Raw genomic sequence first — 23,582 nt, forward strand, 5'->3', positions numbered from 1 at the left:
TTTTAACTTTAGTAATACCCCAGTCCCCTGCGAAGTTTAACACAGCTTGTTTTGCCGAAACAAAGGCATCGGTGAAGCAAGCGCTGCTCAGTAGGCTAATGTATTTTTACATTCATATACTCTGCTTACTGTTGCTTCACTTCTTTTCAGGACTACAGAATCCCGATTTGTGGTGTATAAGAAGACATCTCGATCCGCTACATTTACTAATACTCAACTAGCATTAGTAAACTCCCATAATATTATACTAAGCGTACCAATGTGAAAGAGAAAAGTTGACTATGTTAAGTTAATACTGTGCTTAAAGGAAATTGGATTCAAAGATTTTGCTTGTTGATAACTTAACGATTAATAAGAGACTTACTCATATGCCGTCTAAGGGCGGCACTTTTATTTAACCTTTGGCATAAACACAGATAAACAAGCAAGTGTACTGAAGTGGCATGCTGTAGGAGCTAAAAGGAATACTCTGCATTTGTTTGACTTAAGTTAAAGTGATTCCAAAGGTAGGAAGACAGCATTTTTCAAAATTTAAATTTGTTTTGATATATAGTTTTAAAAAAATGTGGAACATAACCCGATCTGCACCTTTAATTCAGATTTCCCATATGTTTACATGGGGGTGGTCAATGGTCATATATTGACTTGACCTTTAAAAATTTCTATCACCTGTTGGGAATTACATCAAATACTGTAGACTTTATTTGCCACCAGTAATGAATGTATCATGGTTTCCTTCCAGGCATCTCTATGTAAACATATATCCAGTTTAAATAATCTAGAAAGCTGGCAAATGTTTCACTCTCTCCATGCTTTATATCATCTTTATTACATGTATTTCTATGAAATAAGCTACTGCTTGAGTCAATTCATGCTCTGGCTGATGCCAATTTACCATGTTTTCATTATTATTATCAGTTGGCATTATGGTTATTGATTTATACGGCAGAGTCGTGTACTGTAGTTCTGTGTAGCGTGTGAACAAGACTAGTACATCACTTTAAAATATAGTATTACATTGCACAAACCGTGCAGTAATTAGCAGGGACTAGGACATTATTCTTTAAATCCTTATTTTAAAATAAAACGTTTGATTGATTAATTATTTTCTTAAGGGTCTTAAAATCCAATCCACTCGTCCAGCATGCAGAGAAAAATGTCTGATTTGTGATTTCTTTTTAAGCATCACACTCACATCACCCCCATCCAGAACAATGTGGGTAATGGGCAGGGACGCCCTGAAAAATCTTGGGGCCCAGGACATGCTTAATGCCTGGGCCCCTAAGCCCCTCCCATCCTCTGCCCCATGTCCATCCCATTGCTCCACCCATCACTCTTCCTTAAGCACAGTAGCACACCTTATGAGAACAGAGGTAAGCTTCGGGTTAGTGGCCTCTGGGTGCAATATTTCTTCAGGGCCTCCTTATAACTTACATGTATATATACTAACACTCAAACTTGGTCCTTGCTCTTGACTAAAGTTCAGGATAGCCTTATGCCTATACCATAAATATTTGAATTCCTTCATTATATTTTCCTCTACCATCATCTGCTGGGAGACTGTTCCACTCATCTACCACCCTCTCAATAGAGTAAAATGCTCTTCTATTACATTCATGCCTCTGATCCTCTAGATTGAGACATGCCCTCTTGTCCTAATATTACAAGATATTTGATGTATACTCCCCCCCTGTACTTGTATACCTATATTTTGCTTCTTTAGGATAATTGTGGGATAATATAACTCCTTATGTCTGTCTACCCACTGACATGTTTGTACCACATCTATGAACTAAGACATTTTATTGTCACTTTCACTATTTGGTTTGGTGTAAATGGGAAAATAATGTGGGATCATATGGGATAATTATAAGGATGATCGTATTATTACCATTATATTGTGATGGAATGCAAATCTAGCCTTAACTTATTGGTGAATAACCTACTAAAAAAAATGTAGGTTTTCCTAGGTAACATTTAAGCTTTTTATAATTCTTACATAGATTCCTCTATTCTGTCCACTCTTATCACAGTCCAAACAGAATTCCATTTTAAACAGAAATTCTATAAAATGTATACCCCAGACAGCCTCGGTTTTAAAGAAACAGTTTACTATACCTGACAGCCCAACTAAAGAAGGATGCATATTAAAGTACTTTTTTGTAGAGTACTTTCATATGCATTCTTCCAAAAAAATAAAAAGCACTCAACTGAGGTAGAAGCTGCAGCAACACTGTGTGGTCTGAGGATTTTAGTCACTGATTGGCTGAAATAGTTCCCCATCTGAAGTGTAAGCAAAACCTTATGTTGGACTGGCAGTATAAGATGCAAGGAGATTTGTTGGGCCAAACACATCTCATTATTATTATTATTATTATTTCATATAGAGCCATTGTATCCTGTAGTGTTGTACAATGAGTAAACAGGACATAACAAGTAGTATATAACATAACAATTTGAATTACAGAAACAAGTGAGGAGGACCCGCCTCAAACAAGTTTATAAATGGGGGTGGGCAAAGAGGCAAATGCGTATAGGTGTTTCTGCAGATTTGCAAGGTGACTCCACATAAAGTTAAAGGGATCTCTCAGCTACAGTATCATACATATTAAAGTGTATATGATTTCTGCAGTGTCCCTTTAAGCTCTCCTTAAAAAGGTGCCATCGGTTTACCGTGGGGTATTCGGGGACTTGACAGTACCTTGGGGTTTACAATCATAGATCCTTATTTTCCTTTGTCAAATAATCTGTGCAGATTGACCCCCAACAACCTCCACCCGCTAGAGATGGATTGAGAGACCTATTAGAGATATATCTGGAATGAGCCCTCACTGCATACCTGGAATTTGTTTTCCAATTTTGTGTTTTGTCACACAGTCTTCAGGTAAATAATTCTTTTTTATCTGATATAGGAGCTTCTCCCAACAGGTCCATTTCTCACAAGTATGTCCTAGTTGAAAAAGAACCCTGCTTGAACACAGATGTCTCAATTAAGCATGCGTTTTAATTATGGCTTTAGTTAGGGTGTGCTGGTGCTGGTGGAGGATTAATGATTTCTCAATGTGAAGGATGGGATTTGTAAGACTCAGAATAGGATGTGGGTAAGGGTCTGCACTCCATTCCGGGGTTAATACTTTTAATAAGGAAAGCAGGGAGTGTGGAAATATTAGTAAATGTAACTGGCAGAAGTTAAAGGGGACGTTAGCAATGCCTGTGTTTGGAGCAGGAGAACAGTATGCTAGTACTTTAATATAAGGGCAAATTTGAATTGCAGTCTAATTTATACAATAAGAGTAAAATTGTTTCATACGCTGGCCAAGCTGGAAGTGTAGCAACAGGTGTGCACTGTGTGTGTTCATATGCAGATACTGTAGTAAGCTGTAGAAAACATGGCTCCCCTTTTCTGTTTCCATTTGTCACGGGCTTTAAATGAGACGCATTTCAATTTTTCATGGATATAAATGCTCCGGCTCCCCATCGTCCAGAGCACATATTGGAGCTGTATAATTGTAGCCGTCTAGATGCAGTGGGCTGTGTTTGTCAATCCGGTCTGTGATGGCAGGGGCAAGAACATGGCTATTTTTTGTAGACGGTTACGGTGTTGGTGCAGTTGGTGTGTTTGTGTCTAGTACAGAAACACTGTCCATGGTAAAAAACCAGGGACAGGTTGATGGATGCATTCAGCAGCATAGCTGGAAAAATCTGTACACTGTTTACAAACAGGATCCTTGTTCAAATATATACTTGAATACTTCTTTATCATGCCCTGACTCTCTGCTTGGCCCTTTTGCTCCTGTTCCTCTTACATGCCTAGTTGCTCCTTACATGCCTAGTTGCTCCTTACACACCTGAGCAAAAACCAGTGTGAATGTGAGCAGCACTGGCACACAACATTTAAGTATTCAGGAGATGTTCACTCAGGTACTCTTGTACAAGACTCGATACAAGAATAGGAGCAGGTCAAATTTGTGAAGATGGTGTGGTAGGTCCAAGGGAGACTGACATGTGGAGTGGTAAGAGTTACATGTGGAATAAGCACATTAGCACAAGAGACTTTAGGTATGTTGCGACGCTGGTAATGCTGTAGATCTAATGTTATTAGCTCCCTTTCTTGGCCAAAATCCACTACCTTCTAGCTGTGCTGGGTGTAAAGTTCCCCCCCCCCCCCTCCAGCTGAACTTTGCCTGATCTGTCTGGGAGCTCCCCCCCCCCCCCCAACCTCCTCATCACAGATAAATCAGACTACCCCCCTTCACACACCCAGGCTAGAGGAGTGAGTGGAGCCTGCACATATTTCCTTCTCCGTCTGCGGGTTACAGGTAGTTTCACTACTAGTTTGGCTGCTTCGCTGCTACACCTGCAGCATTCGGGGAATCACAGCCACTGGACACCAGGTTTGTCATCACTTGATGGAGAAGGAACAGGCAGGGAAGGATGAAGTTGGCCAGGTTCTTAGTTGATGTGTGAAGTTGACATATAGTCACCTAGGTATACTACTAGGTATGTGCAGGTAGTTTTATTTTGTCGGAATAGAGTAAAATAAGGCAGAATGGGTGTATTAGCAAATGTATCATGTATGCTTGCCAATATATATTTATATATATAAGGCTAAGGTGGTCAAAAAATGTGAGCTTCGGCTTTAAAGCAATTGGGACCTGATAGTTAAAACCTGGCAGCATGCACAATGTAATACATATAAGGGATCTCAGATCATTGGTTTACATTTTATTTTTTATCCGTTAAAAGAAATAGCTTTGTGAGATGCACAATATCACCTGTCTCGTTTGCTTTTGGATAGATTCCTAAGCTTGGCATGATGTAGCATGAGACCATGTGTATTTACACACACACTTTATACGAGAGTGTGAATTAATTTGGGGTAGGATGATGCTTTTTTGCTCCTTAGAGTATGACTTTGGTGACTTCTGAACACAATGGGGATAATGTCTTCCGACAGTGATTGGGTGATATGTTTAGGAGCTGTGAGATTCATAACTCTGTTTCTTCAATACCTCCAAGATCCTCAACTGCTTTAGTTTCTCTCACCCCCTCTGTACTTTTGTTGACCCCGATCTAACTATTCTCTTGTTCCCATTACTCTGTTTTCTCATTCTGCTCCCCCACCTTTTTTTCCTACTTTTCCCCTCCTGTTTTTTTGTGTTAACCCCCCTTTCTGTTTTGGCCTCTCACCCCAACATTCAGTTTCTGAAAGAATTATTACCTTGCTTATTAAACCCTTTGTATTATAATCATCCCAGTAGGAGAGTGGAGTGAAAGGTTGATGCCCTTCAGTGTGATAAATGTGAGGGTAATAAAAAAAAACAAAAAAACTTATCAAATTAATTCTACCCTATTCTGTTATGATCATAGAACAGAGTGTGTAGAACATAAATGACTGGTTAGCTAAAATATATACTGCAACGTAGGAACCCTCGTGTAAGACTTCACAAGCTCAAGAAAATGTAGCCCATAAGAACTGTCAGCCCAATGCAATAAATCCTATTAGATCAGCAAAATAAAACACCCAGGAACAGATATATCCCAAAAAGTTTTGAGCTCTGGCTAACTCCACACCGAAAAAGCTCACAGGGAGACTTCTTCCCCCGGGCCACTGAAACCTCAATGGATTGGCTTGTCCCAAGGCAGTAAAGCTGCAAGGAACTGATTTATCCTAAAGGCAATAAAAATATCTCAAATTATTACCCCACTTAACAATAACCTCGGCATATATATCAATTACAAAAGACCAATAATGAAAAACACAAAGTGGAGGGTTGTATTTATTTAATAAATATATATATTCTTTCAAATTGGAAACAATGAGTATGAGTGAGTTACATCAGAGTTCCAGAATTCTTGGACTGTTACTCACATGACATGGTAATATTAATTAGTAATCTCCTATTACTAATGAGGGAGATTCCAGATTTTTTTTTTCTTTGTGGGCATTCATTTTCAAATGGGATTAGATCCCTCTAAGAGAGATCAGCACTGTTGTAATTTAACGTGAGGAGTCAGAATGTCTGACAGCAAGAGCAAAGTTTGTATCGTCAGGTGTTGTTTTAGACACTCCTAATGCTCTTCTACTCATCTCCTGTACCCCATTCCACCTTGTATAATGTTTTTCTACTTTCCTTGATAGCATCTGCAGCTTTTACTACTCCTTTCCGCTGCTATTCCATTCCCTGGTACCTGCTGGCCCCAAGGGAATGTTTATAATCCCCTAAACAAAAGATGCTGTGCATAAAGGTCAGATGATCTTGGATATATAAGGCGTTATGTTGATTACAGGAGCAGTAAGGGGGTAACACTATGTCAGTCCAACTTCTCCAAGGAAGCCCTGAACCTCCACAGGAAGATGAATATGATGACTGGTACATTGATGAACCCCAAGAACCAGAAATACCACCACATGAGTAAGTGAAGTCTTGTAAGAACAGAGTGTATATATGTATCCATGTATAACAGCCAATTGTGTAAAAGATAACTGTATATTTGTGACCCCTAATGTTATTGCCTTCCCTGTAGAATTATCCCGGAATGTGACCTAACGTTGCCAGATGGACTATATCATCTCGTCCTGGCACCTGTGTCTGTGAGTCCATGCTATTAAATCTATACTCCCTATCACTTGTCAACCTATATTACCTCTGCTTATAAATACTCTCTATATAAACCTCTAGTCTTTTCATATGAATTCTGTCATTTATATTGCTTCAATAACGACACTGCCTTTCCCATACCACTTTTAACACCTTTGTTAAAGGAAGATACACCTACAAACAAAAAATGCTTACTGTGCAAAATTGTATCAATGCTTTGTCTATTATGTTAATCAACCGTGTAAATATTTCTCTGGTCTTCTATAAACTGCATGTACCCAAACTGCTTGGTCCAAGTATTTTCTTGTTGCGGTCACTGAAGAGTGTCTTGTAGGTATGTTTTGGGAAAAAATTAAAGGCCAACCCTGGCAAGATTCTCTTCTAAGAGAAACCAAGTTGGCATTCATAATGTGTATTTTTGCTTCTTATCCACAACTCAGTCCATTGTTCTTGCTCTTAGAAGGTAGCTTTTTCCACAGTTATAGGGATATGGTGACAGTTGTGTACAGTTGCATGTGTTAAGTTAGCAGTGTATGAAGACTGGTAGACCCTAGAAAGATGTTTGTGCCATAAATGTGAGTGTCTGCTAATGTAGAGTTAACTCTTATAATCCTAGGGTTTGGATGTAGGTGCATCTGTTATTTCACTACCACCATATAAAATTTTGTTAAATGACTATAAAGTTTCTCCCAAAGCTTGATGCGTTTCCTTTTTATAAACAGCCTTTACGTATTAGTTCTTCATATGAAACCACAATCATTTTATTGCTTCATCTAATCTTTCCCTCTAATTCCTGTTACCCATCCTTGTAATCCCGCTCTATTTCTCTACATACCTTTTCATTACATGACCATGACTAAAACAGTCTTCCTCATATAACTATGGACTATTCTAGCCCTGATTTCAAGCTGCTTCCTCTTATGGTCTCCATAACTCTCATATTGAATGCAATAAAAAGCAACTTAAAACTCCATATGTTGCTGCAGAGAAACCAAGGTGACATACTAATTTAAAGACTAGTGCTGGATATTTTTGTTTTATTCTAAGTATTTCTCTGTATTGACGTTCTATACCGTCCTTTGCTCTTTCTCTCATTATTTTATAGCTCTGTGCTCTCCTCCTTCTTTCCTTCCTGGTTCGTCGCAAAAAGCTCTGCAGATCCTGTTGCTGGGGGGTCCCGGGTGTTCTCAGGTACATTTGGCCATCTATTTTATAATTTCTCTTTTCTGCGTGTGTCTTCTCCTAAGTATAGCATACATAATTTTGTTGCTCAGTCTAACATCTCAATATACCCATTCTATAGCCCCCTGAACCTTCTGGATGATTCTGGAAACAGGTGGATTCCATGTGCAGTGTTTGGTCTACTCTTTTCTTCTCTCTGCCGCCTGCTGTTGGACCCCACATTCCTCAACTTCTTTCCAGAAATTTATGGCGCACACCAAGGTAGATTTTCTCTAGAACAGTAGCTAATAGCCCATATAGAGCCTGGTCCTACATTGCATTACATTAAATTAACTACATGATCCTTTGTTCCATACTGATCAAGAGTATACGATACTGTGTCTCATATAGTACCTAGAGATAATGAGAAATAGGCTGTCAGGACTACCAGTACAATGGCACTTACCGCAGGAGTTATTCTGCCCAGTCCCCTGATACAAAGGGAGAAGCCCCAAGTAACAGAGAACCAGGACTTAGAGGATCCCAACAGTAAGGAGGCCTAGTACGGGCAGGTAGATATAGGTACTGAGTAAACAGGTGAAGGAATCTCCGGACGAGCCAAACTGGTACACAGAGCAGGTAGTCACACAAGCCAGGAGTCCAGACACGGAGCGGGTAGTCAGACGAGCCAAACTGGTAGACGGAGCAGGTAGTCAAACAAGCCAGTAGTCGATACACGGAGCGGGTAGTCAGACGAGCCAAACCGGTACACAAATCACCGAGCAGAGGTACAGAAACACAATCCAAAAGAGTAAACAGGCAGGCAGAGGGTCAAAATAACGAAGATCAGGAGTTCAGCAATATACGAGCTATAGGACCACAACAGGGTGCAGGAGAAACGGATTTCCGGCGCCAGCCTAAAACCCTGCCTCCAAGCTGACGTCACGGCCGAGCCCTCAGCCGTCCGTCACCACCCCGATGCCAGCCACGCGGCATAGCCGCGCCCCCAGAGTTCCTGCGGTAGCCGCCAGAGGAGGAGGTAAGTATGGAGGCCAGGGGGACCTCAGACTCAATCCCTTGAGTTCCGTGCCGGCGGCAACGGAGCTCCGGGGAGGGATCTCGAAGAGCCGGGTGCTGGGTTATCGGGCGCCCGACATCTGCGAGCGGCGGTTCGCCCGCCAACGCCAGGAGTCGGATCAGTGACATAGGCTTTCTGAAATACCCAATAGGCTAGTTAGTTCTCCTGAACAGGAAGTTCTATATAGTTCTAGATTTCTATATCTCCATTGTTTCTTCTCCGTAATCTGGTCCTTCGCTGTCCTTAAGGCTGGGTCCATGGTACTCTACAAGCCTTCATCATATGTGAACTCTAGTACTGGAGAATTTAATTTAGATTTTGGTGCCTCTTTAACCAGCTCTGTTTTAGTGTTTGTGTTCTTTCCTTTCTCCCTGTTACAGCACTATGGAAAATTGTAGCCCTTTTCTATTATCCTGCTCTATATTACCCGCTGCTGGCATGCCAAAATGTACAAGGGGCAGTTGGGTGTTTAGTGGGGACGATCCTATCCTGGCTTCACTGTGCAGCACTGATCTGGCAGAAAGTAGAATGTCCACAAACTCCACAGGTAAGTATGGGAAGAAAGTAGGGGTATATGTGGAAACAATAAACAAGAACAAAACATAAGGTAAATGGCCAAAGAAAATGCAAAATCAGAGAGTAACTGAGAGAAACCTCATGGTATAGATATAAATAATAATCCTAAAAGGACAGAAAACATTTTATACAACTAATAGAGTCCTAGTGTGTTAAAAAATAATATCTATCTATCTATATATCCATCTATATATATATATATATATATATATATATATATATTTAATGTTGACTCTCTGTTTCCACAGTTTTACAGATACTATTCCCTGCTCTCCACCGTGCCTCAGATCTGCTGTCTGATTGTGCTAAGTGTTGGGTACCCTGCTGTGCTGCTTAATAACCTGCGCAAGCCCTTCCATTCTCAACAGGTACTGTACTCTGCTCTGGTCATAGGCTCTGTGTGCCTGTCTGCCATGAAATAGACTTGTTATTCTGCCGGGATATCGGGAATGTCTGCCCTGCTCAGCATACTTTTCACAAGCCTCAGAGACTGGCACTGGCCGGGCTCTACCCAGCTCTCCGTATTAATGGCAGAAAAGGGGATTAGTTATGCATGTTAGGGAGGCTTATATCCACATTCTAACCAGTTATTTTTAACTATTTATGTGCTATGAAGGCACTGTCCTTGTCACATATTTACATAGTATGTTTAATACCACATGTGCTCAGTTTGATGAATAAATCATCAATAGAAGTATTACTGAATCACACAGCGTGTATAACAAATACCGTATCTGTACAGTGTGTCCAGCTTGTCGTTAAACGCTGTGTCTGTTGGGAATACTGATATTGTTTAGTATAATAAGTATAGCAGTGGATCAATTTGGACAGCACTGCAGCATATGGATCAGATTGATAATAGTGTGCCTTGCTTTGTGATGAAAGCTTTATTATTGCTATATTACAGATGAATGTCTAGCATTTGTGAATAGCTTAAACTTAAGTCCTGCGTGTGTTACCGGATGTGCATGGGATCCTTGTCCAGCCTATGGTGTGGCCAGTTCTGTGTATTAAGGGAATGTTGGTCCCACCTTTTGGTAAGCAAGCTGTCCCAAAGTCTTAAGTAAGAAATGTTCTGCATATAGCATTTTCTACAGTGCTTCCAGCTCTGCATGTAACCTGTAGAATTATACACGTGTGTATTAGCCATGTAAATATGTGCTTCCAACTGTGTGCCAGCTCGAGTGTGCAAACTGTGCACTTGCCCTGTTAATATCAGGTGAACAAAATGTCCATTGTGTGTGTTTTTGTGTGAGGTTGCGTGCATGCTGGCAGAGCGGCTGTCCACTTCAGATGTTACCTAAGTCCTGTCCATATAGGAGGGGGTTTCCATGGAAGGTGGGTGACCCAGTGAATAGGTTCATTGTCCAAAAAAATCTTTTCCATGTGACTAATCAGCCTGGTTTCCTCGGCAACAGGCGGTTATCCAACAAGGAGTTTATCTGATTAATTAGCAGGTGATGGGAATATTTTTTAAGTGTGTATTTACACGTAACTGTGTATCCTTGTTTATGTAAATACCCAATGTTTATTTGTGAACAGATTTGGATAATAGCAGCTGAGTTTACCTGATTTTGGCTAAAGTATCTAATTCGCCTTTTGGTAATCATTGGTATGCAGTACTTTTTAAGGCATTTTCTGGGTAATTAGGATGTCTTCTAGACTGCTGGAAATTCCCAGCTCTTCCTATCGCGGTGTGAATGGGGAATCATATATAGTAGACAAATGACTTATCTGGACCCAGTCCAAGATAGATTGCATCAGCGGAGCTCATCTCATCATTGAATGATTTGATGCTGTGCAGATCCCACGTTTATGCACATTCCAGTATCTTTACTGACTGACGGATTCTAGCGCCTGCGCAGAGGCTGTTAATGCATACATACCCCTTTCTGTGCGTCAGGCTAGACGTGGTACAAAGAATTCTGGGTGGTATATGAATGTTAGTAATGGATGAGAAGTTTATTTTAAAGGCACTTTGAGCATTTGTTCATAATGATGAGGTCATCAAAAGAGAGTGGATTTCTCTTGTGATTCTTAGCAAATTTGTAGGTTATACACTATATTATTTTATTGAATTTAGGGCAGGATTAAGATTGTCTTGGAACAGAAGGGTTGTAGATGCAAAGGTAACCAGCAGTTACTGAAATGCAAATTTCCTGATGCTTGGCCTGAGTGGTCACAAGCAGCCGAGGGTCATGGGAGTTGTAATTCAATAAAGTAAGGTGAGATAACCTGTTGGCTACACATGTACCACAGAATGCAATGTATATAATTGTTGTACTATATTAAAAAAACAATGAAAATAGTTGTATTGTGTCTTGTATATTAGTATGTAACACTGTCTTTAGGTTGCTTGGTATATTTGCGGTTTTTGTTCACGCGTTGGACATACTCCACATACGTTATTATATGGTAGGTTTAGCAGAGTAAAGCGTAGGCAATATTGGGCCAGCCACCATACTTTTGTGGTCTGTAACACCAAAATACTTTGTTTTGGACAAAAATTTCTTGACATCAAATAATATATTTGAATACTTATGAAAACCCCAAACCATACAAAATGTTATTTGAATTGGGTATTTTTAAACACAATTAAAATTCCCATTTCTGCATGAAATATTTTAATATATATGCTTTATTACATTTTTCATTTTTTTTTTCCACTTGATAAAATTGTCACCCGAGGCATGCATACCAGATTTGCAAGAAACTTGCTTAGAAATCTTCTGTCAGATGCAGTAGAGTGGTAATGTCTTTATTCTGTGTAACAAAATGTATTTGTTTTTTGCATATTAAATCTTATAGTAATTGTTTAAATATAGACACAGAGGCTGGTCATCCTAAAAATGAATGAATACATACATTTAAAAAATGGTACTAAAGTTAAATATTTTCATATACAAAAGCTCATAGCATAACTTGCTGGCTTTCTAGTTGAAGGTTTCTGTAACATAGAACCCAGCTCTTCCTCACATGTCCCTACTTAGATTTTGTCAATCTTTAAATTAGCCCTTGCTACTTCAGTTAAGCCCTCGACACTCCTACCTATTGACCTGACCAAAAGGCATTCTCACTGAGAGTTTTAAGTACTGCTTTATGAACAGTGTTGGACAGTTTGATACGTCACTTAATAGTCTTTAAACTATGATTTTTGGTCATATGATGACCTCAAAGGGCTCATATAATGCAACACAATCTCACATGCTTTACTAAGTTTTATCTTATTCTACGGAAGGGCTTAAAGTACTTTAGTCTTTGAATAGCGATACAAAATATTCCTGTTCATGTATAAAAAAAAACAAACATGCTCCATTTAATTACAACAAGCCTTCAGGCATTTTACTAAATCTTTAGGAGATAAAAGTATACTATAATCTGTCAACAGAATGTGTAGCCCTCAATCATCTCTCCGTTATAAAAGAAACTGTAATGCAACACCCTTTGAACTGAAGTAAGGTATGTTTGCGTGACTTCCCCAGCTTAAATGTATGAAAGGGTGCTGGTAGGAAAGTGAACTTGTCCTTGCGTGGGGGGCTATTTGTTGAATGGCTGGCCTTGTGAGTAGCATGAACATTATCTGGGGGGGGGGGGATCGGATACCACTACTGTGCTGGACCTGTGTCAACCTGTTCCTGCACATGCGTATGTGCCACTGCCCCCATGCACAGCCTAAACAGGGTATTTCATATAACAATGATTTTGCTTTTTTGATTGTATGCCTATTATATCAAACTGGGGTGGGGGTACCACAGTACCAATTATAAGACAGAAGCCATTGGTATTTGTTGTAATGCATTTGCTATTTGTAAACATATAGAAACGATGGAGCATTTCAAGAACAGGGTTCTAAAAAAACCATCTGAATCATAGTCACCGTTAGACGGCTCTATATCATGGGCTTTTGTACAATGGTCGCTGATTCAGATGTGATTGCGTGTGTTTTTGATTGGCGGAGTAGAATGATTGCTGTAATGAGAAAGTCTAAACACTAAATTGGTTTGCAACGTGTCTTAATCACTGTGTGCATACAATTGATTTCATCCCTTGATCATTTTCTAGACAGAATGCGTTGCAGCATTTGTGAGGGCAGATGGTGTTTTTTGTGGAATTCTCTTTTTAAGGGAATATTAGTAATGGTATGCTGCCCCTATTACATTAACATACCAGGTATGTCGTTCACAAGAGTCAGCATAGCTTTGTGTATCCTTCCCTTTGCTGAATACTGAGCTCTGTAAAATTGTGTAAAATTGACTCGCTTAGTAGTCCCATATATTCCAGCCAGTGAATCCTTAAAATAGCATAATATGCATAATAGCTATAAGCTTCTGACATCCAATTTATACTGCTTTGGTCTTTAATGGTGAGAGATCCCATGTTTCATATTTGTTTGCTTGCCATAATCATGCATGGAAGATTTGAGCAGGGCCCTCCTTACCTCTTGTTTCTGTAAGTTGAATTATGTTCTTTACTATGTGTTTTGTCATGTTTACCTATTGTACTGCGCTATGCAATATGATGACGCTATATAAAACAATAAATAATACTAAAAGCCACAGTCTTAACTGAAAACAAATCCCATAGAGCAGTTGAACCCCATAATTCCATGTCGTAGGTTAATCATAAATATTTTTCCGTAACTCAGTCTATTGAATATTTTATATATGTCAGAATTGAAAAGCCCTTGTCCTTGTCCTTTTAGCTGCCATACTTTCATATTCTATTTCCAATGTATACTCTTTCATAAGATCTGCGTTTCTGTGGCTTAAAATCAACAACCTTGAATTTATTATTTCAATTTATGGTCCACTGCTTTTGCACTTCCATTACCAGCCAGCAGATGGCACTGCAAATTCCTTTGTATGAGCTTGCTGTCCAGAGCTTCTCATGCGGTAATAGGGGGTAAATAACTTGCCCTCCGGTTATTCTGTGCCATTAAGAGGCTGCCTGGATATGTTTGTGGTCTTTTGGTGTATAAAAGCTTTGTCACGGTCTGGCAGACTTCAAAGCGCTTTGAGGTTATGGTCCAAGATCTAAAGCCAATTTTAGATTTTTTTAAGAAATAAATGTCAATAGTCAATGTCCACACTCAATGTACCAGTAAACCATAACCAAAGGCTGCACAAAACACTTACTCGGATATCCATAGGTTCTGGGGCTGGGAGCTAGCTGTGTATCCTACAGAGAATACCACAAAAGAATATCTATTACCACAAAGGATCATTCTATGCTTACACATTACATAGTGCTAATTTGCTGCGTACATTCTATACGAATATATGTCTACACCAAAGACCAGAAGTAGTGTTTAACTGGGCCCCAGCTTTCACAATTCACATTATACATTGGGAGGGGGAGTTCTGCAGACTGGGTTACAACAATAGGCATGGTGGCCCTCGTTCATTAAATTATTCAGGAAATATTGACTGCGCTAAAAAGGTCAATACCCTGATTATCACAGACACAAAATGAGGCGAAATGCAGCTTTTATGGAAATTAAGCAAATCTTAGTATTGAAAAGAGGTATATGAGTCACCGAACTTGCGTCTGGTCATGTACAGTGACTATAGTCTCTGATCAAGGTATGATCTCCAACGTAGGGTTACAGTCATTAAGTATCTCAGTAGTTGAATGTTCCTTAGATTCTTGCTTTGAATATTCATCATAACAATGGAAATGGTAGAATTGGACGTCTTCAATCAGTAACCATTTCCACCATCCGTATAATTACATTGTACTGAATATTCTGATACGTTATGATTTTTTTTTGTTTTTTTAGAAAACACGCAGAAATTATTACTTGAAATATCTCAGCAGCCTTTTGAGACGGAAACCTAACAGCAGGTTTGAGAAGAACAATCCTAAAATAAATCTTCAAAGCTTTACCCCATTATCTCGGGTCCTATAGTTCTGCATCGCATGGCTTTAAAAACTTTTCCTGGCCTACAGAATATTGCATTTTTACCACAAAACATGAACATCATCGCTGTATTAACTATAACTTTACCAGATCCCTGCATCTCAGCTTTGCATTCTCCTCTCTTTATGAACTCTTAGCAGGCTGTATGATATTAAGTACTATTTGGGCCACTAGTGTCACTCTAATTCTTTGTCTTTCTTCTTCACAGTAAGAACTTTGTCACCAGTGGTTCCCAAGTGTCACACACACTCTTCTCCTATCTATATCCTCCAAACACAGGTATAATGCTGCATGTCACCAGAAAGGATATGGGGATACAAAATAGTAGCCCGACAGAAGTTTGCTATGTCTTGTACATCATAAAGTTACATTAAGCTGTTCCTTCACTGGCTGCCAAAATTGACAGAGAAAAGAATGCATTTTTTGTCATGTCACCACAGCTCTCCCTGCACTTTCTTATTGTACCTTTTCTCTCTACAGATTTCCACTTATCGTTACCTTCTGTCCTTGCCATAACTGTGTCTGTATTTTCTGCATACCAGGTAATGATCTGGAAGAATGCTTGGGCCGTTGCATTATAACAAAATTGGAGTTGTGATATCGGGGCTAATAAGTAATAAAATATAGAATCAAAAAAAGAGAAAAAATACGAAGAGAATTGGAGCTTGAATAGGCTCAGAATCAATACCTAGAAAGATTAGATGTGCATTGCAAGGTTATGTTTAAAGCGGAAAAATACATACTGGCCTATAAATCCAGAAGATGAAGACATCTGGTTAACCACCCATCTTATCTCTTCTGTAGGTGGCTCTCCTACTGTTGGTTATTTTTCTCCCCACTGTGCAGAAGATCCGTGGAGCTATTAATGCAGAATTTATCCTCATGCTGGCTGGGTTTGGTTTGACAGTGGATGATGACAAATCTAGAGCCGTGGAATACATTGTGTATTATATCTGGGTAGTGGAAGGTGAGGAGACTTAGGAGACATATGCCCCGGACACCTAACCTTAAAGGAACACACCAGGCATCGTATGCACATCAGTACATATAATAGCTGAATGTCACCTTTAAATCAGTGGGTTTTTTATGTTTATGTAATTTCTTTTTTTCATGCAAGAAACAAATGCATATTAATGTACCGGTACTTACAAAGTACTCTAATATGTATTCTTCTTGGTGGGACTGTATGGGGCATTACTTTAAAACTTGACTTTAATCAATTTGCATGGGCTGACAAAGGCCATTTAATCTTGGCTATAGTCTGTACCCGGGGCACAATTTTTGATTTCTTGATAGGGATGGATGTAGAGACCGCCATTAATATATTCTTCTCTCCCACAGTGTGTTATATTGCTGCCCTGGTTCTGTCGTGTGTTATGACAATCGTCATGCTGCTGAGGTCACTGGTCAAGCACAGGTATGCAAGACTGCATGTTCAGTATGCTGTTGTAATACTAACCCTATAATGCTTGGTGCCTGTTTGGAGGAAACCCATTTAGTTTTCTTTTGTACATTGAATGTAGAAGCATGTATGGCCTAGTTAGTTTGTTTGTTTCTTGAGAGTTTAATAACTAAATGTGAATTTGATAAGTTAAAACTGCGTCTTGGCTTAGTTACGCTTTAGAGGGTGCCAGTCTGGTGAGGTCTTCAGTAAAAACTGAGTTTACCCTTCATAATACATTTTTAAATCACTGGGATTTCTTGACTACTAGCTCAGTAAGTATGTATTATGCCGTGTCATCTCAGCTCTGAAAGTAATGTATAGTGAAGTCACTCAGTCAAAATGTTTGCAATTACCTGCCAACTCCTGGTATAGTAAACATACCACATAGGGCATAAAAATATGTTTATGAATTAATACACGGGGGGATGGGTGACAGTAACATCTGAATAGCTAAATAGACATTCTTTGGTTATTAAGGGCTATCATACCCCTTAAACCCAACGTTGCAATTTCTTTTTTTCTTTTTTTTGTGTGTTGGTAAAGGGTTAGGAGGACATACAGTATCTTAGGGCAGCGCTGATTTCATCTGTAGGGGTTTTTTTTTAGGTAAACTTCTAATTTTTCCCCCCATTTACAATTTTTACTTTGTACCAAGTGATTATCTGTGTAAAAAAAAAAAAGAACTTTTAAAAAAGCCCCATTTGTCCAGGAAAAAAATATATGCTTGAAAAAAAAATACTCCATTACTTCCTTACCAACCCAAAATGTATGAGTTTTACCCTAACTGTTTATTTTCCCAAGAAAGTAACCCTCAAACCCCCTCTTGTATTTTCTTCCTCAGATGGGCCATGCAGTCTCTGTGCACTGGTCAGTCCTCCTTGGTTTTCCTGCAATCTCGCTCTCTCAGCCCTACGTCATGGATACTTTCCAGCTGGATGAGTCACATCAGCTACCAGGCTGCGTTCACGTGTTTAGGTGGGTTTTTACTAAAAATGGAAATGTGTAGCGGTTTCTGTTTTATGTCCAGTGGTGTATACTAAGACATAACTCTTCTGTGGTTAAACGCTACGGAGTCTGTTGGCGCATTATAAATAAAGTATAATAATAATAATCCTGCCCTGTATATGGAAGCATGCACTTAGCCCTGTCCTTGTATACTGCATTGCAAGATAACTGTGCTGGGTACTTTGTATATTTTTTTATATATATATAACATATAGCTGTGTGTTGGCTGATAACTCAAAATGGTTTCTTGTTCCCAAAGGTCTCATCCTCCAACATGCACTGCTGTTCCTTGTTCACCTGTATGTTACATTTTTTATAATTATCCCAATTGTTTATGGAAAGTTCCAGATTACCCTCCACATCCTGGAAAATACATGGTGAGTTTTCATTCAATCGTAACTTGTATCGATATTAATCAGAAATACTGGATTTAGCCTTCCTAACATTAAGACCACCACAGTTCTAAATTTGTGAAGGAGTTCTAAAAGCTTTTAACCCCTTAAGGACCAGGCTGTGTTTTACCTATTGTACCATTGGGACCGAGGCTGTTTTAATACTTTTGCGGTGTTCGTGTTTAGATGTAATTTTCTCTTCACTCATTTAGTGAACCCACACAAATTATATGTTGTTTTTTTCAGGACAAGAAGGGCTTTCTTCAGATACCATTGTTTTAATCATATTATCTAATTTCCCATAAAAAAAATAATAAAATATGATGAAAAATGTAAAAAAAACCCACGTTTTCTGACTTTTACCCCAAAAATCTTTTACTCATCCAAAAAAGCTAATGAAAAAACCTACTAAATATATTCTACTATTTGTCCTGAGTTTAGAAATACCCAATGTTTTTATGTTTTTTTGCTTTTTTCTGCACGTTATGGAGCATTAAGTACAGGTAGCGTTTTGCTATTTCAAAACCATTTTTTCCAAATCTGGTAATTCTTCCCCCCATGTGCCATTTCGGGTATCTTTGAAGCCGGCCAATGCAATTTACCCCATCAAATCATATATTTTTGAAAACTAGACACCCCAAGGTATTTCAAATGCTAGTATTTTAACCCTTTCCATGCATAAGATTCTACCACCAGCCTTTGCCACACTTTGTGTTAGTATTTTTTTGGTATTTTTTTTTACACAAATTGTACTTTGGGTATACATTTATAGCTCCAGGTATACGTCACTATCAAACAACACCCTAATATGTGTTCAATAACATCTCTCGAGTACAGTGATACCACCCATGCATGGGTTTGACTGCTGTTTGGGGTTAAAAGGCCACATTTGGGAAGTGCGCTTTTTTTCCCCTATTTTGGTCAGTCTGTGCCTATGCCCTATCTTTGAGCCTGGCCACTACAATTTACCTCATAAAACCATATATTTTTGAAAACTAGACACCCCAAGGTACTTAAAATGGTAGTATTTAACCCTTTCCATGCATCAGATTCTACCACCAGCCTTTGCCACACTTTGTGGTAGTATTTTTTTTTTATTATTTTTTTCACACAAATTGTACTTTGGGTATAAATTTATAGCTCCAGGTATACGTCACTATCAAACAACACCCTAATATGTGTTCAGGAACATCTCCCGAGTTCATTCATACCCCACATGTATGGGTTTGTCTGGTGTTTGAGGTTAAAATGCCACATTTTGGAAGTGCGCTTTTTTTCCCCCCCATTTCGGTCAGTCTGTGCCTATGCCCTATCTTTGAGCCCGGCCACTCCAATTTACCCCATCAAACCATTCATTTTTTTAAATTAGACACCCCTTGGGTATTTGAAATGCTTTTATTTAAATTTTTCCACGTCAGGATTTTTGGGAAGATACAGCGCTAATTTTAGCACTTGCTCATAATAATAAACTTTATTTTTTTATTTTATTTATTTTACTCTTTTTGGACTTTTTTTTTACATTTTGCTGGAACTGGATAGTTCCTCTAAAGCATAATAATTTTTAAATGTTACCATGTTTTTTTTAAGCTTTTTTTTTTTTTATTTTTTTTATTTTTTTTTTAAATATTTTACTAATCACATAGTGATTAGAAAGCTGGCCTCCATTGACTTGTATGGTTGAATGCAGTACCTGTATTCAACCAGCAAGTGGAGCCAGAGTTCTCTAGAAGGTCAGGAGACTGTCTAGCGAACTTTTTCAACTTTATTATTTTTTTCCCGGACCGCCGCCATCTTGCGGATGGTGAAGACTGCGTGCAGCTGCGGCTGTGACCGCTCTCCGGAGCGGTCACAGTCCATCAAGAGGTAAGTGTTTGGTGTCGCTGGATGCCTCCTGATCGAGGCATTCCAGCGACACCATTGAAGTTTAGGAGGTGATCGTTGATCGCCTCCTAAACGCTTTTAAAACGGGCGTCCGCCGCCATACAATGTATGGCGGCTGTTGACGCCCCGGGGAGGGGCCAGACATGGCCCATCATGCCGATCTCGGTGTTGCTGAATGCCTCGACATCGAGGCATTACAGCAACACCGTTTAAGCTTAGAAAGTGATCATTGATCACTTTCTAAGCTTGTTTAAGTCTGATGACGTGTCAGGCACGTCATAGGTCGTTAAGTGACCGTTTTGCATGACGTGCCTGACCCAGCAATGGACGTTAAGGGGTTAATGTGTTTGAGCTGTTTATTTTTATGTCTTATGAAGCATGTTGCTCTTAGTAATTCATAAGCCAAAACATGGATTAATTTACATATATTTGGAATTCTTGACAAAAGACATAATTAATGTTTTTGGTTTTTTTTTTTAATTGGTGGCTCTTTTCCAACACGTTTAGTTAACTTGATAGTAAGCTTACAACAATATTTGTGAGAAGACCCCCTAAGGACAGTGTTTTCCCATCCAAGTCCTCATTCTATGAACCTGTCTGTTTTATGAATATTGATTTTGGAGCAGAATAGGGTAACTACTAATCCCTATCCTTGAGGGTCTTGAGGACTGGGTTGGGAACCACTAGATAATCAAATGTTCCTGCTTGGAGAGGTACATAACGGGCAGTGACTTAATTCCATTTGCAGGTATGGAAATTCTGTAGAGCATTGTACTTATCTCAAGATTGTAAACTTGCGAGCAGGGCTCTCTCCACCTAATGTATCAGTTTGTCTTAGTCTGTCAATTCTCGTCTTGTCATACACCTTTAATCTATTATTGTATTAAGCATTGCGTAAATTGTTGGCGCTATGTAAATAAAAGATGATAATAATACTATATAATATAAGCAATCACTGCTTTTTTGATTCTGTCTTCCATAGGCCATTCTGGCTCCTTCTCTTCCTGGTGACAGTCATGCAGTACCTCTTCTCGCGGTTCCTGTTCCTAAGAGGACAGCCAGCTCAGATCCATAACAGGCATGTAAATATATACACGTAGCTCATTCATTAGCATAATATTAATGAAATAGCAATCCACTTTCCTGTTCTGGATTGCCACATGTGGAATACAAACGTGCATGTTTTTAATAGCCATCTGCCTACAGTAGTTATATAATTTTAACTGTGGGGTTATCAAGATTTTCCCAACAAGCATTAATAAAACATCTGTTTCCTATTAAATGCCATTGACATTGTAAGTGGTATACAGAACATGTGCCCACAAGGTGGGAAATATGTTTTGGATCATATGTTTTAATGGGCCCCAAGGCAGGGGGTGTGCTTTGTGTTGTTTGAAATTAATCAAAGGACACCTGTGAGTGGCTGACTTTTGGCAAAGGGCAAAAAAGAGAGTAGAATTTTGTATTTTCACAACTAACCTGTTTGGTGGTTTTAACCCTCAAAAAATGAAAGGTGGCTTAAAACAGATGAGTTATTTGTTCTCATCTGCTTCTGCTGTCCCTTTTAATATGGAAATGTCAAGTTCCAAGCTAGCACCCAGGACACCTTGCGTATGTTGTTGCAACATGGTTCACACGGAACCATATCTGAGTATACAAGCAAATGTGTATTTTCTGGTAATGGGTAAAGAGTTGGGTATCCATATTCAAGTAGAGGTGCAAAATACTAATGTTTAGGTATAAGCAGAAGATACATTCGTATGTATGTCATGTATTGATATTTATACCTATAGCGTGTGTGTGTGCGCACTAAAGAATAACTAGATGCACAAATAGACATGATTCGATCAATATGTAGATTGATCCACATACCAAATGACCTTTGAAATATTCAACATATAGATTGAGTGTGGGATGTGTTGCCTGATGACCACTTTGCTTGAATCCATTTCCCTAACATCACTCCGTATCTGAATTATAAACAAATATAATTATATGACATGCTACATTTATGCACAAACATGCCTGCCCTGATCTTTTTTCTTCAATTTCTTGTTGGACCCAGGAGATGCCTCTTCCTGCTCACTTACCTCCTGCTCTTAGTGAATTTCCTTCGGGGGGGTCTGGTATCACTTGCCCGCCTTGTGGTCTCCATCGTCTTTAATGTGATCCACTTCTGCCGGTTAGACCTGAGTCTGCTGCAGCACAGTGTGCAGAGCTGGGACCCAGGTATGTGTAAAGCATTGATCCTTTAACACATTTGCTGCCAATGACGTTCACTTTAAAATTGCGATTTACAATGGATTTAATGAATACTAAAACAGAAATTTGAATTATATTTTATTCTTTCGTGTTGTATTTTACATTTTGAATATTATATATTATACAGTATGTGCACGTATACATGCATATGTTTATTTATGTAAATTCTCTTTCCATTTGATGTCCACTTACAGGTTTCAGAAATTATTGCAATTTTTTGTTGCTGGAGGTTAGTGAATGCCATCCTTTGGTCCAAGCCTTCTGTCTACTACTCAAACCCCAGAAAGGGAAACAGCCTGACCTCGAGGAGGGTAAGACACTAGAATATGTGTTTAGGCATCGTGCATGGAACAAAGTGGCATGACGGCAGTAGTTTAAACGATACAAACTTTTTTAATGACGTTGCCCCCAACAAACACTGTTGTTAGCCTTGTGTAACCATGTATTGTAAAGCTGATGAACCACTAGAAATCTCTAGACCTATTTTACATAAGGCTTCAAAACTGATTTATTTTTCCCATTGCACTAATGATCTGTGGTTAACCTCTGTCAGATCAGAGAGATCAGCTGCAAAAGGGTTCATTTGCACAGTATGTGGCTGATTTCCCTGGAGACTCCCTGTCCCATCAAAATACAGTGGTTTTATTTTAAAGATAGTTTAAGGTGCAGAGCAAAATATGTTTAACATTTGGTAGGCAAATTGAAATCTTTTAGTTTCTGATTACATGCAGTATTCCATACAATCCCTTTCTTGTTCCAGATACCAGTGCATTATTTCAGTACCTTTGTCATTCCTCTCTGCTACCTGCTTTTCCTATATTCTTCTGTAGTTTCCCTGCATCAAAGATTACTAATCTGTCCACTCTTTTTTATCGTTCCCAGGAATCCACTTAATGCCCTCAGATGGTCGATATCAAAAGGGTGGACGCTCCCAACTTGCCAGAGCGCGCTGGAGTCTGGCTTACACCCTTATCAACAACCCTTCCCTCCTATCACAAAGAGTATCCACCTGCAGCAATGGAGCCACCTTTCTGCGACCGACGTAGCATTCATACACTTTACAATGATGATAGTCTACCTCCTCCCTTTTGCATACACCTGCATTGGCAGGAAGGGGTGCCGTGGGAGCTAGCTGATACCTTTATTTTTTATAGCTTAGTAAAGTATATTTCTCCAAGAATACTGACTCTGCACCTATATTATTCACATCATCATCTGTCAGTGTTTATTCTGTATGTCTTTTTGCTTCTCTGCTTTTGTC

At 39.1% G+C, this 23,582-nt stretch overlaps 1 protein-coding gene across 1 annotated transcript; it reads left to right on the forward strand.

Moving 5' to 3' along the window:
* Positions 1-1,306: 1,306 nt before the first annotated feature.
* Positions 1,307-23,367, forward strand: LOC149297672 (receptor for retinol uptake stra6-like). The gene is made up of 18 exons (XM_089488159.1): positions 1,307-1,373; positions 6,302-6,416; positions 6,529-6,595; positions 7,708-7,793; positions 7,906-8,045; positions 9,222-9,388; positions 9,666-9,785; positions 15,197-15,261; positions 15,546-15,616; positions 15,818-15,879; positions 16,142-16,304; positions 16,679-16,754; positions 17,623-17,756; positions 18,046-18,163; positions 21,042-21,137; positions 22,125-22,288; positions 22,516-22,632; positions 23,204-23,367. Exons 1-18 carry the CDS (start codon positions 1,307-1,309, stop codon positions 23,365-23,367), a joined length of 1,992 nt encoding a protein of 663 aa, XP_089344285.1.
* The last annotated feature ends 215 nt before the right edge of the window (positions 23,368-23,582 follow it).

Source organism: Sceloporus occidentalis, unplaced genomic scaffold, assembly GCF_023333645.1.
Source record: "Sceloporus occidentalis isolate IW3139 unplaced genomic scaffold, rSceOcc1.0.p SCAF_37, whole genome shotgun sequence".
In the NCBI taxonomy this organism is placed as follows: Eukaryota; Metazoa; Chordata; class Lepidosauria; order Squamata; family Phrynosomatidae; genus Sceloporus; species Sceloporus occidentalis.